General features: G+C 41.9%; 1 protein-coding gene across 2 annotated transcripts in view; it reads right to left on the minus strand.

Moving 5' to 3' along the window:
• Positions 1-3,165: 3,165 nt before the first annotated feature.
• HTR2A (5-hydroxytryptamine receptor 2A) overlaps positions 3,166-14,332 on the minus strand; it is a 33,389-nt gene continuing 22,222 nt past the window's right edge. For both annotated transcript variants that reach the window (XM_065678238.1, XM_065678237.1), the window contains one exon: positions 3,166-8,258. In XM_065678238.1, the coding sequence (XP_065534310.1) occupies positions 7,459-8,258 (800 nt within the window). In that variant the 3' untranslated portion in view covers positions 3,166-7,458. The remainder of the gene's footprint in view (positions 8,259-14,332) is intronic.

Here is a 14,332-nt window from a genome sequence, read left to right on the forward strand (position 1 = left end):
ACAATTTTTATAATTGGGTTCTTGAGAGCAGTGCTGATGTGTTAAAGGATTTTCAGACTATCAATCTTTTTATTGCCACTGAACACTTAGAAAGGAAACAGCGAACTCACTAATATTTGTATTGTGATTTAAGAATTAGCAAATTATCTCCTTGAAATTTTTTAGGTCAATTGCAAATGCACTTGCAGAAATATTTATGGAAGAGCAGGAACAGAAAAATATCTTAACTTGTGGCTAGTTTTTCTTCAGCCTCTGAGGAGGAGGCAGCATGTTGATGCACATATATGCTGATGCCCTTTACAGAATATATCTGTAGGCTGGTTTATGTTTTTTACGTAATTCCTGTATGGTTTTCATTTTTGTTTCATTATCTTTTTACTGACATTTTGATTTGAGGTAGATTTTCTGACACGTGACTTTAAGGAAGTCTGCTGACATGGGACCATGCCCAAGCATCCCCATGTAAACACAGATTTAAAAAAAAAAAAAAAAAAAAAAAAAAGGAGAAAGTTTTTCTGCTTATATATTAAGATCTCCCAAGGAAAGAATACCAGCTCTGGTTCTCTGCACACTCTGGGTGGTACAACAGTCATATTTTAAATACATTATCTTGCACATTTTACTGAAAAAAACCAAACAAGTCCAGCAGTTGAAAAATTACAGTGTCTGGCCGTGATGAACTCTTTTCTCCATAACCACCTAAAATTCTTTGTCCTGCGAACACTAAGAATATGAGTAACTTTACACATGTAAACTGACACACTGAATTTGGATAAAACTGTTGAGTTTGTCAGCTTTTCTTATATCCTAAAATGAACGTTTCAATCTGACTGAAAAGAATTTAGCTTTTACATAGTCAAATAACTTTGGGCATAATTAGTTGTGGTTTTCAAAGTCATCATTAGAACTGTTTTCAGGGTCAGATAACATTGTATGTCTGTGATTAAATTACATCAAACAGAATATGGTTCAGTAAGGAGGCTTTTGAATTGCTGTGCCTATTTGCCAGGTCTCACATGTCAAAGCTGCAGGTATTTCAGGGAACTTTACTGCATTATATACAATTCCCAGAGACCCTTTTACTGTATTTCAAGGAGTGTCCTCAGAAGATTACACTATAAATCTGAAGACCAAATATCTCCTTTTCCAAATATCTTTGCTTTTATGGCTTGAAGTGCCACATGAATAAGTTAAATGCATTCTCGCTCAGTCGTCAGTGCAAAGTATGTCAAAACAGGTAAATCTGGCAAGTTTTCCAAAGAGCATAAGAAATTATGATATCTTGGAGTCTATGTAAAGTAGTCTAGTACTACAGAGATAAAACTGAGTTGAGTGGATTTTCAGGGATCTTGTCTGGCACGTTTCACCTCACAGATTTGTAGCTAAAACAGTGTGTTTCCCTTTGTTGACTTCTGAAAAATATGCCTTTACATGCTTTTTTCTACACACTGTAAATCTTGATGAAATCTTAAGATTACAGCAGGCTTTTGAGAGGACTTCTTATTAGCAGCCTATACTTCAATATGCACTGCAATTGTAAGCAAGAGCATGTATGCTGTAAGATCTGTTGGAAGATTAAATTTGTTTCAGTTTTAAGATGCAGAAAACAAAAAGGTAACAAAATCCATTTTGTTTTCTGATTTTAATACTCTTTGTGAAAGGAAATACGACCATTAGATGGCTCTGTGGTTCTGTGACTCAGGTGTTATTTATGTCTGTTCAACTGTGCAATGCTATTTATTTATGCTGCTGGTGAGTCCTGGCTGGATGTCAGGTGCCCACCAAAGTTGCTCTATCACTGCCTTCCTCAGCTGGGCAGGGAAGGGAAAATATGACGAAAGGCTTGTAGGTCAAGTTAAGGACAGGGAGATAATTCAACAATTACAGTCATGGGCAAAACAGACTCAGCTTGGGGAAATGAGTTTAATTTATTACTAATCAAAAATCAAATGAGAGTAAGATAATGAGAAGTAAAACCAAATCCTAAAATCACCTTTTGCCCACCCTTCTGTTCTTCCCCAGCTTAACTTTACACCTAGTTTCTCTATCTCCTCCGCCTGCAGCAGTACAGGGGGATGGGGAATGAGGATTACAGTTAGTCCATCACATGATATCTCTGCTGCTCCTTCCTGCTCAAGAGAAGGACTCCTCCCACTCTTTCCCTGCTCTAGCGTGGGCTCCCTCCTCATAAAGTTCCCCATAAACAGTCATAAACTTCAACATGGTCCGTTCCCAGGGGCTTCAGTTCTTCACAAACTGTTCCAGCATGAGCCCCTCACAGGGTCACCAGTCCTGCAGCAAACCTGCTCCAACATGGGCTCCACTCTCCACAGGGCCACAGGTCCTGCCAGGAGCCTGCTCCAGCGCGGGCTGCCCACAGGATCACAGACTCCTTCAGGCATCACCCTGCCCTGGTGTGGGGTCCTCCAGGGGCTGCAGGCGGACATTTGCTCCACTGTGGACCTCCATGGGCTGCAGGGGCACAGCCTGCCTCACCATGGTCTGGGCCACAGGCTGCAGGGAAATCTCTGCCCTGGCACCTGGAGCACCTTGTCACCCTCCTTCTTCACTGCCCTTGATGTCTACAGAGCTGTTGCTCTCACTTACTCGTATTTTCACTCCTTTCTTTAGCTCCAGTTGCCCAGTAACTTTTCCCCCTTCTTAAATACATTATCCCAGAGACTCTACCACTGTCACTAATTGGCTCATCCTTGGACAGTGGTGGATCCATCTTGGAGCTGTCTGGCATTGGCTCTATCGGACACAGGGGAAGCTTCTGCCAGCTTCTCACACAGGGTGCCCTTGTAGCCCCCTCTACCAAAACTCTGGAAACCAAATACAGCTCCTTATTAATCTTAATCTTACAGTGCTCCTTCTTAGGGAAATTAATTGGCTTATTACTATTGCAAATGTGTTGTTTCTGAAACTGAAATGTTTTAAGCTACCTGTACTTATCCAAAGGGTATACGTTTTCAATAGAAGAATGGCTGTCCTTAGAAAAAGAGAATGATTGCAATGGCTCATTTTTGACCAGTTTACTGAGATAGATAAATTTTGCAATATGTCTTTCTGTTTGTCCAGCAAGACACTTAAAAGTACTTTAGCCTTCGGCACACATTGTACTGTGAATATGTATAGGAGAAATTAAACAAAATGAAATAACTACTTCAGACAAATCTCCAGTTTATAAAACAACTGATGGTCTTTAAATATTTTAATCTGCTTTACTAGCAGTGGGATCTGACAAAACAACAAAGCATTGGAGCGCCATTTTACATTAACATTACAAAATACGGCAAATGCTTTTCTCTATGTATTTACATAAGCAAACATTCAGGTATTCAAAATAGAATGCATCTCACCATCTGGCAATAATTACATAAGTACAGTGCATGGTTGGCTGGATAGGATAGATACATAGGACTTTTTACCCTGAAGTGTGTAAAGGATGCACACCAGCTTAGGAGATACATGGTGAGCTTTATGTCTTTGGACATTTTCCAGATGCAATCTTAACTGCAATAAAATGTTGCTCTACTTGAAAAATTGTTGATTAAAATATTTTTTTCAGACCAAGAGGATTTTTTGGATGCAGATACAGCAGACTGACTCAGCATGCTTTTCCTGTAAGGCAGAGGAAGGCCCTAACCTCTGAGCTAGTCTGTGTGAATGTTTTTTGCCTGGAAAATTACAAAAGTCTCCTTCTAGTCTGATGCCTAATGAAAACACTTTTTTTTTTGAAAGATGAATGTGTTGCTCTGGAGCTGGTCATACTAAACTGTAGTGTTCATCCCAAATGTGGGCCCAGTGCTAGAAAATCTCATTTAAAATGGCTGAACTTCATCATCTGTCTGCAGTAGGATGACTCTATTAATTGCTATCTACTGAGGAACAACATCCCACAGGTCTGGCATGGTAGGTAGAATGAACTCAGATGCTGTCTCTGTCATCCTCAATAAGGCAAACCACACAAAAACCAATCTGTTAACATTTTGGTGCAAGGTGGCAGAATCAGGCCTTGCTAAACTGTCTAAGATGTCCATAAAGAGCTGGAGATATTGGTCTTTATCTGCTGTGGATTCCTGTCTTTGAGAGGCTTCTTAGGCAAAATCTGCTGACCATTCAATAAAACCACCTATCTGAGTGCTCACAGAATTAAAATGTCAAGCATCAGATATCCCTGCTTCTGAGCCAAAAATAAGTGTTATCTTACCTCCAGCTGTCAATTAAAGAAGTGCTGTCTAGTCTCTTGGGTCCAAACCATCGGTTTTATTTTAATAAGCTGGAAAAAAGTTATTGTGCAAAGTCATCTTCTAATGAAACATCAAGCAAGTAATTGAAACCATCTTTGTAGTGAAATGCTCCCTGTCAGTATTTGCAACCTGAGCAATCTGACATTGTGAAAGAGGAACAGAAGGTGAAATGAAGAAGAAACAAGGGGGCTGATTTACTCTTCCACGTGGGCGAAATGCAGACAGTAAGCAGAGAGCATAAGCAGTTAATGTTAAATGCTCAGTTTACCAAGCTCAAGCTGGTGAAGGAGACCAGCAGCTAGACCGTCAGGAGTACGGGGAAAAACTGAGCTTTGGAGAAGTTCAGGGTGCTGTATACACCACACTGTATGCAGGCAGGCTCTGCTCCATGGCACTAATGGACAACAGGACCTGAGCTGTCTATCCCACTGGCTTTTTACTCCTGCAGGGCCAGACGCACTTGCATCAAGATGGGCACAAACTGCACACAAAAATGGCAATTCCCACCACTGGTGGAAGCATCTGTGTTTCCTTTCCCCTCAAACACAGTTACAGACCTTTGATCCTGTGTCAATATTCATGACATGAATCCAGGCTGGTTTGGTGGCAGATCCTGAGCCTCATACCTCTACTCATGAAAAGAACTTTGGTTTTGTTACTGCTGCCTTCTTTCCTGAGGTGCCTGATCACAAGGGTAAATCCTCAAAACCATCACTCCCATTGTGGAGAGACATCTGGACACCAGGAGGTACCTGAATACCCTGTATCTTGGATGCCCTGCATCATGTGTGTTTCATCAGTGCTCCATCCCTTTCCTGGCTGGCATGTGTTATGTGAGCTGGCCATTGTCCTTAGTTCAAACCTCATATCTGTTGTTACAGTGGTTCTCATGCTCACCCGCATTTATCAGATTCCCCCTGAAGTCCCTTCTGTGCAATCACTTCTGGACACCCCTCACACGGCAATGTGTAGGAGCAAGGTACGCATAGAGAGGTAGGAGCAGTGAATTCGTTTTTTCCCTCTGCTGAAGCTGTTCAGCGGGACTGGGGTGATCAAGTGTGCCCAGAGCCAGAGAGACCGTATAAGCCACCTTAGTGAGCCCAGCATTTATACCACTTGATTTATCAGGCCATCCTATATTAGCAGTTTTTTTTTTGGAAAACCATAACTGGGCGTAAGCTGATGCATGACACATCACCACAGCGGGGCTGTGGCACAACACACTAATCCAGGCAGGGAAGCTGAGGGATGTGGTATGAATCAGTGTCACCATGTGCATGCAAAGCTCCCATGTGACTTGTGCGCAGTGGCTCTGACCTATCCCACACTGGACAAAACGGCTCATAAAACTGACAGATTTAGTTAGCATACTGGCATAAGAACAGTAACAGCAGTTTCTTGGAAATCAGCCAAATACCCAGACACATTTTAAGTCCTATTCTACCACAGATCAGTAGTTTAAGCTAGAAATCTTCCTCTCACAAAGACCCTCAGCTAGTATGCTGTAATCAGATTCAGTTTGTCTCTCTCTTTCTTTGCCTTAGAGGAAATTTAACTGGTCTATGAAAGCTGAACAGCTTCAGGAGAAGGGCTGATGAAGGCATTGGAGTTTGGCTTCTGGGTAGGCAGTATTTTTTTCAGAGTGCACAGGATCTGGAATTGGAATACATTCTGCTTCTGATAATTTTAGCTGCAAAATTCATGGAACGAATAAAATGCTTGGATTTAGGTTTTGCAGGTGGATGGAAAATTTATATTTCTGCTCTCCAGCAGTATCCCACTGGCTTCTGTGTGATTGTCTATGATGCCCGAAAGGAAACAGTTTTCATGACTAGGCATTTTTCTCAAGAAATGTGTTTAATGTTCTTTATGTAATGCATTCTGCCCTTGGAGTTACAGGTATGCAGGTGAAATACAGTGCCAGTTGTAAGTTATGTTCTTTCTCAAGTGAGCCCCATTTGCCCATGTGTATTTCATTAAGGCTAGTCCTAATAATGCAAGCTACCTACCATTCCTGAGCAATCTATAGTAACAGCAAAACAGCGAAACCAGGTAAAACAATTTTGAGCATCCAACAGTTTTCTAATAACTCTGGCTCTACAAGCCCTAAAACAAAACTTGAAGGACATTCTTCAGAATGGCTTTTTTTAACCAAAGAGAAATGATGAGAGAGGATCTGCTGCAAATTTTACTGGAGGCTTTACTCAAGCAAAACATCCACTGACATTACTTACATCAGACTCTGTTTGAATCAAACACAGGCGTGGATTTGCAATCATTGAATCATAGAATAGTTAGGGTTGGAAAGGACCTTAAGATCACCTAGTTCTAACCTGCCTGCCTGAAATTATTTAACAGTGTTGCCCCTGATTTTCCACTCTTCTCTCACCTCATTTCCCTGTCAACACCAGTGGGAAGGAACACAAAATCAAGCCAAATAATTACTTTTGAAAAAAATAGTTTCAAGTTGTAAACTGAACAGATGAAACTTTCTGAATAGAAATAAAGTACAAGATATGAAATAAAGATCATGAATGGTGGTATAAACAAAGGATCATTCAAGTATAATTTACCTCTGAACTGTAGAGCAAACGGCAGAAATCCCAGTGACATTTCAGAATGGCCACTCAGAAGAAAAAAACGGCCATAAAAACACTTACCAAAATGTCCATATCATTAATCTATACAGGTTTTAATAGATTTTTTCTTTAATTCTTCAAAATTTATTTTAAATATATATTAGCAAATTAACTATCGTTTTATTTAAAATTCTGTAAAGTGCTCATTCAGTTAATGATAACAAAGTTCCATTGTAGCAACACAAATTAGCTGGAGCCTAGTCTGCGAGAACATCAAAGGACAGCTTAGCTTTCATTTGCAAAAAGCAAAGCTTAGGTTTTCTTCACAGCCCATGTTATAATACAAGAAATTGCATTTTTTTCTTTAAGAAATATATCCTTTAGAATATTAAAAAAATAAGTTTAATAAAGCCTGTGCTTAAAACAGCCAAAGTACTGTATGAAAAGAAATTGCACATCTGATACCATTTCAACCCTGCTTTTCACCCACAGGATAATGTGAGGAGTATGTGATGTTCTTGGTGGGTTTCTTGAACAGGACTGATTTCCTCAGCCATTAGAGCTTCTCACAGCCAGGTGAAGCTCCCCAGAGTGTGTATGGTGGTTGTCATGGCAGCCACCGACTGTCACACACCGCTAACCTTTTCGTTTGCTGGGCTGATACTTCCCTTGGAGGTACCATCCAAATGATGTATTCCTATCGTGACCATTGAATAGTCCTTAGCCATCATTTTTGCCTCGTTTTTCAAACTCTTCATTTGTGCTAGCTGGAGCTGGCTGGAATTATATGCAAGCGCTGGGATAGTGTTCACTAAAATCAGCTGGAAGGGTTTCTTCTCCTCCTTGTAGCGACACTGAATGTAACGAGAGAAAGCTGAGCGGTAGGTTTTATTGAACAATGTGTATACGAGTGGGTTGACAGCTGAAGAAAGGTAGCCAATCCAAACAAATACATTAAGTAGTTCTCCAACGACTTCTTGATTGCATGACTCCTTGCAAATTACAGCCATCACATTGGTGATGAAAAACGGGCACCACATCACAACAAACAGAAAGAAGACAATGCCAAGAACCTTGGAAGCCTTCTGCTCGTTGCTGATGGATTGCATGGTTCTTCTTCCAGAAGCTCCCACGTCTCTGTTCAAAGAGCGCTGAAAGAGTTTCTCTGAGGACAGAGAACTCTGAGGGAGGAAGCTAAATGAAGCAAATTTGGTCTTTGGGCCAGTGTCATTCACGCATAGTGTGGCTTCCTTCTGCAGCAACTTGATAGTTAAAAAGTAGGTGACCACCATGATCGTTAGAGGGATAAAGAATGCCACAAAAGAGCCTATTAGGACAAAATTCTCATCTGCAAGTAGGCAGCTGTCTTTCTTAAACACTTTGGAATCATCTTGTAGTCCAAAGACAGGTACAGGCATGGAGATACCTGAAGGTAGATTAGAGAAAGAGAAGGTTAAACACAATAATAAAACACAATAATAACACAATAATAAAAAAATACCATTTCACTTCATACCAAAACACTTCTACCTATACACAGATCATTTCTCAAAGAATAAACAGTTATAGGACACAAATGAACTAATAGATAGAGACACAATTGATAGACATCCCAAAGCAAACTGAACTCCCACGTGTTTCATCAGCAGCACAATGCTAGTCCTGTTCTTGGGACGTTGTGCTGGAGCTACACTAAGAAAAGATACCTTGTGTAACATCAGTCTTGCAGATGCTGAATTTCAGGTCTGTCAGCCTCTTGCATTTGTGCTACCACCACCTCTACAGGGTCCCTGAGAAAGGCAGGGGGAGAGCAGCACTGGAGTTACATGGGATTTTGCATTTGCTCTAATCTAAAGTCCCTCTCTCCTTCAAAGAAACCTTAGCCAGGGGTAGAATACATCTGCTTTCATCCAACTGCTCCATGACAGCTGGTAGCAACAAAAGCGTAACTCCTTATATTCCTGGATTTTGTCCCCCCTGTAACAATATCCAGACTTTCTCCTTTGTTCCTGCCACATTAACAAAGGCTTTTATCAACTTTGATCAAGATGATACCATGTCTTTCTTTGTGGGTGGTGTAAGAGTGATCTTGGGCTGTTTGTTATAAGGGGATTAAATGTGTTCTGGGCACTGCTTTCTGATGAGGCTGTGAAATACTGATTTTAGGAAGGAAGATAAATTTTTTTCCCAGGTCTGACAGTAATCTTTCACTAGGTCTTTTTCTTTTCTCCCTCTGATCTCATTACAGTTGACAGAGTCTAAATGCTAAAAAAAACCTTTCCATGGCAATGGTCAGATGAACGATGGGGACAAATTAAGCACTGAAGGACACCAATATGAGGCAGCCTGAGATGTGGTTCACCCTGAGGGAATGCAAAGGTCATTTCACATCCCTGAAGGCAACAACAGACTTGTGAACTTTGTCTTCCTCTGGAGCATGTGCTGTATCCTTGCCCTGTCGTGAGCAGCAAGGCCAGGTGATGAAGTTCATTCTCCTTGGACTGCTCTGACTGATTCAAGGCCACTCAGCCATTTCCTCAGGGGCTTCTGCAAATGCTGCTAGTGTCTGAGCAAAATCAAACAGCTGCTGTTTCTTTGGCTGTTGGTTTTGGTTTTTTTTAATATTTGTTTCCTCCCCTGCCCCCAGATGGATGCTGTCTCTCCAAGAGAGGCAATGTTCACACAGCGAAAAGGATGATGTAAAGACAGTAGAACTGAAATTGCGAAGCAGGGAAGTGATAAAGCAGTTGGGATAAAAGCAGTTAGGAGTCTGACTCCTGTGGAAAACTAGCATAACCCGGGAGCTGCAGCTCTCTTTACATCTTTGAACCGAAATCCCAGATTCTGTATTTGGCTTTGGGGGGGGGGGGGGGGGGGAAGAGGGAAGAATTTCTTATGATGTGAGGATGATGCTGTGCCCTACTTTGTCTCTTGTGTACCCAAGAATATCCTTACTAGTTCACAGATGAGTCCTGAAACTCATGCTCTCAACAACAACATTTCAGTCATACCTCCCTCTACCTCCTTTCTTTTCTATTCTTCCCTCTCTTGTTCTTAGGCAGGGAACCCTCTAAAATTACAGGTTATGTTTTCATTTCACATGTTTTAGTGTCCAACGTAACAGCTCCAGTCCTAGAGGGAGACTACGGAGTCCGGGCACAGTACAAAACAATAACAGCAATAATAATATTACAATATTATTCTCTTCAAATTTTCCTTTCTTTTGGTGCTTCTGGAGCTTCTACAAAGCTCTTTATTTTTCTAACACCACTGCCCTTTATTTTCCTAACAACACTGTAGCTTATTTTATCTGCACAGCTTTGAACTGAGTCATGGCAATGCCTTGGACCAGTTTACAAAAGTGCTGCTCTTATCTGCCCAGGGCAGAAGCTGGTGGAGAGCTTGTGGTATCACCCTTTCTGTTTCTGCTACACAAGCCCTAAATTGCTTGAACTTGCCCATGAGAAGCCAGTATGTGAGATGCAGATTCATGCCGTGTGTGGGTCAGGCTCATGGAAACTTTCAGTGACTTCAGGAAAGCTGCTGCCTAAAAAGGCTTGAGTCAGTCTGACTGATGGCACAGAGGGAGAGGTCACCTACCAGAGCCACATTGCCCAGCCACAGCTGAGTAATCTGGGGTGCAAAACACCTCCAGGGAGATGGTGAAAGCTTTGAAGCTCCTTTCCTTTGTTTTCTGGATGAGCTGAATGATACTGAAGGCACCCAACACCTCCCAGCATTACACTTCAGCTGCATGAAGGCACAGCACTACTCAGAGCAATACCACAAGTTTCCCATCTGGTTCTGCCCTGTACTGATAACAGCAGGGCTGTTTTTTCTTTTAATTCAAAGACCTAGCGTGAGCTGCAGAGATAAAATAAACAATGGTAGCGACAGAGTAAAAAGATGCTTTTCATTACTACAGACCTAATGGTTCAGCCACATCAGGAGGAATGGGAGGAGAGGCAGCAGCATTAGAAAGAGGAATATTTTTGTTTAATTGCAAACCTTTTCAAGTAAAAGGTGAAAGTCACCTGAAATATAAGGCAGCAGTTCCCCACCTGCTTTATTTTGTTGTTAGCAGCTTCTGGAGCCTGGCATCTAAATCCAGATTGCTGGCTTTAAAAAATAGAAATGAACTTCAGCTTGTAGCTGGAGTTTCCATGTTTCTTTGTCATTCCTTTAGCAAGGGCGAAAATGCCATTCACAGCAGAACTATGGCAGGCACTGCTAGTCGTGTGAGTTTTTTCTGAATGACTGTTCAATGCATCTTTCCCCTGCAGCCACGGGTTACTTGCCTGTGTACAGTTTGAAAATATCAGAGGTACCAGGTTTGGCAGCAGAGAACACTGACAGCTGTGATGTGCTTTTTGGGTACACCTTAGTTCAGCTGATGTAGAGGATCTCACAGATGATACTACAGGGACTAAACTTATTGCTCTCCTCCCCGAAGGAACACAGTTTGTGCCTCTTCAACAGGTAGGTACCTTCAAAAGGTAGCTTCTGGCTTCTGTAGCTTGAGGATAGTAAATCCCTGAGAGGACACAAGGACCAAAGGCAGTCATGTTTAAACTGTAAATAAAGGAGCTTCCATGTGCAACCCTTGTCCATTGTTTTGACGGGATTTTTAGGAAGCATCACACATGGCCAAGAATGTCACTCACACATCACTCAGGTTTGGTCAAGATCAAGCTGGTCCTATAGACACATAACAAAAAGTTATGGTCTACAATGTAGTAGCATTATTGCAGCTGACTGAATTCATTCTTTAAAGACTGAAGCTGACTGATTTCTCCTTCATGATTCAGATGTGTAATTTCTTGCTGTTTTTATTGTCTCTGCTTTCCATCTCTCTGCTCTTGGTGACTGTGGACATTTAAGAAGGCACAAGGCTGTGCCTGTGTATTCAAATATCAAGAGCTTCACAAGAAAGGATCAGAAAGAGCTACCAGCTAGGGATGAGCAGGTATTTGGGAAATGAACTGTGTGCAAACAGTAGATTGGGAGAAAACAACCCAGCAGGGCTGTAACAGAAGAGCTATTCTGCACCCTGCCCATTCCACATCCCTGGCTCAAGGACAATCTGGAAAAAATCTTGATATCCTCGGAGTGCTTTTTTATGGTTTATCTTACTCTGCTTCCAAATCAAACTAAGCTGAGGCACGAGGAAGCACTCAGCACAGAATGGGAGCATTCATTCAAGCACTGGAGGTACATTAGGCACTGTGTTTCCCATAGACATTCCCACTCATATCAGAACATTCTCCCTTGTGGACAAACCCTAAATATTATGTTCCTCTGGCAGAAGGTGGTTTATTTATATAGCTTGATTTATAGACATGTGGCTGTTTCAAACTCTATGGACTTTAATAAACCACAAAACAGAACCCAGACAATAAAGATGAGTAATAAATCCTGCATTAAACCTTAAGCATTTGAGCACAACTTGAGAATGACAACAGGCTCTTGAAAACACCAAAGGTTAAGAAGTAAAGCGATAGCATCCTTCTTGTTCTCTCAAAAAGCCTGGTAAAACTGATAAAGTTTGATTTAGTGGTACACATTGCTGACTTGCAAATCTTCAGACATATACAGTGGCCATAAAACCACTTTAACTGGACAGGTGAATTGGTTTTCCAGCTGTCTTATGCTGCTTAGGTTATCAATAAATCAAAGCTAGAATTTACAATATGCCATGCAGAGTGGCACACTTGAGTTATGCAGGATGAAGAAGAGGAGGGGGGAGTCAACTGATAAAGTCAAGGTTCCTTCTGTGAAATGTCCTTCAAGCAGAGACTGTCAGTCAAAAGCTTTCACGTCACATATCTATTTCAATCGATTTGAATACATTACTGTATACCTTAATAAAAATCCAAGGGATAGAAAATACCTTTTAGAAATGTCATTATAGTTTACCAGCAAAATTCATTTCACCTTCACCTGAAAAAGAAGAAAACTTCCCCAGCGCAAGTTTTAGAAGCCACATTAGTTTAGACATAGTCCTGTTATAGGCCAGACCATGGGCCACTGCACAAAGGTGTGCTGTGGCACTGTGGACATCCGAGAAGATTGCTGCTTAGAGAAGGCCAGTCTCTCCTTCAATGTGGCAATATTGTCTTATTTCTTCAGAAAAGCCCATTCCTGGTATCTGGTGCCTTTATGTATTCAAAGTTCTCCTTTGGTACATCTACACATTCAAACAACAAACAGCTGTGCACATATACTAATATGATACACCCTAAGGCATGCATATACAATGAATAATCTCCGTATCATGTTGCATTAAAAATACTGTTTGGAGGTGAAATGTGGACATCACATTATTTTCAATGTTTTGGACTGAAATAATCACACAAAATACTGTTTATTCCTTTGGGCTACCATGTTGCCCTGTGTGGAAGTTTGCTTGCTCTGGGAACACAAACCACACAAAGGCACTTGCTGGGGGAACCATGCACCATGTCCTCCTCTGGGTATCAAGGATGCAGATGTGTTTGGCCATTATATCACAGGCTGGAGTTTAGTGACAGCTGCTTATGTGCTTTCACTTAATCTGCAGAATACCCATTCAGTCTGGCTCCATGTCTCTGCTTGGCACATGGCATTCACCAGTATGGGACTCACCATTTTCCAAGACCTGAAAGCACTTAGCTGATTTCTGCATGCACCTGAAAATGTTATTTCCCAACTGACCCATTTCCAGTCATGACAAACATTCCACTGTTACAATTTTGCTGCTGCACATATAGTGCCAGCCACATTGCGAATCACAGAATCACAGAATCACAGAATCCCAAGGGTTGGAAGGGACCTAAAAAGATCATCTAGTCCAACCCCCCTGCAAGAGCAGGGTAACCTACAGTACATCACACAGGAACTTGTCCAGGCGGGCCTTGAATATCTCCAGTGTAGGAGACTCCACAACCCCCCTGGGCAGCCTGTTCCAGTGCTCTGTCACTCTTACAGTAAAGAAGTTCTTCCTGATGTTAACGTGGAACTTCCTATGCTCCAGTTTACACCCATTGCCCCTTGTCCTATCACTGGATATCACTGAAAAAAGCCTAGCTCCATCATCCTGACACCTACCCTTCACATATTTGTAAACATTGATGAGGTCACCCCTCAGTCTCCTCTTTTGCAAGCTAAAGAGACCCAGCTCCCTCAGCCTCTCCTCATAAGGGAGATGTTCCACTCCCTTAATCATCTTTGTGGCTCTGCGCTGGACTCCTTCAAGCAATTCCCTGTCCTTCTTGAACAGAGGGGCCCAGAACTGGACGCAATATTCCAGATGCGGCCTCACCAAGGCTGAGTAGAGGGGGAGGAGAACCTCTCTTGACCTACTAACCACTCCCTTTCTAATGCACCCTAAGATGCCATTTGCCTTCTTGGCCACAAGAGCACATTGCTGGCTCATGGTCATCCTCCTATCCACCAGGACCCCCAGGTCCCTTTCCCCTTCACTACTTTCCAGCAGGTCACCCCCCAACCTGTACTGGTACA

Source organism: Lathamus discolor, chromosome 4 (genome assembly GCF_037157495.1).
Source record: "Lathamus discolor isolate bLatDis1 chromosome 4, bLatDis1.hap1, whole genome shotgun sequence".
NCBI classification, from domain to species: Eukaryota; Metazoa; Chordata; class Aves; order Psittaciformes; family Psittacidae; genus Lathamus; species Lathamus discolor.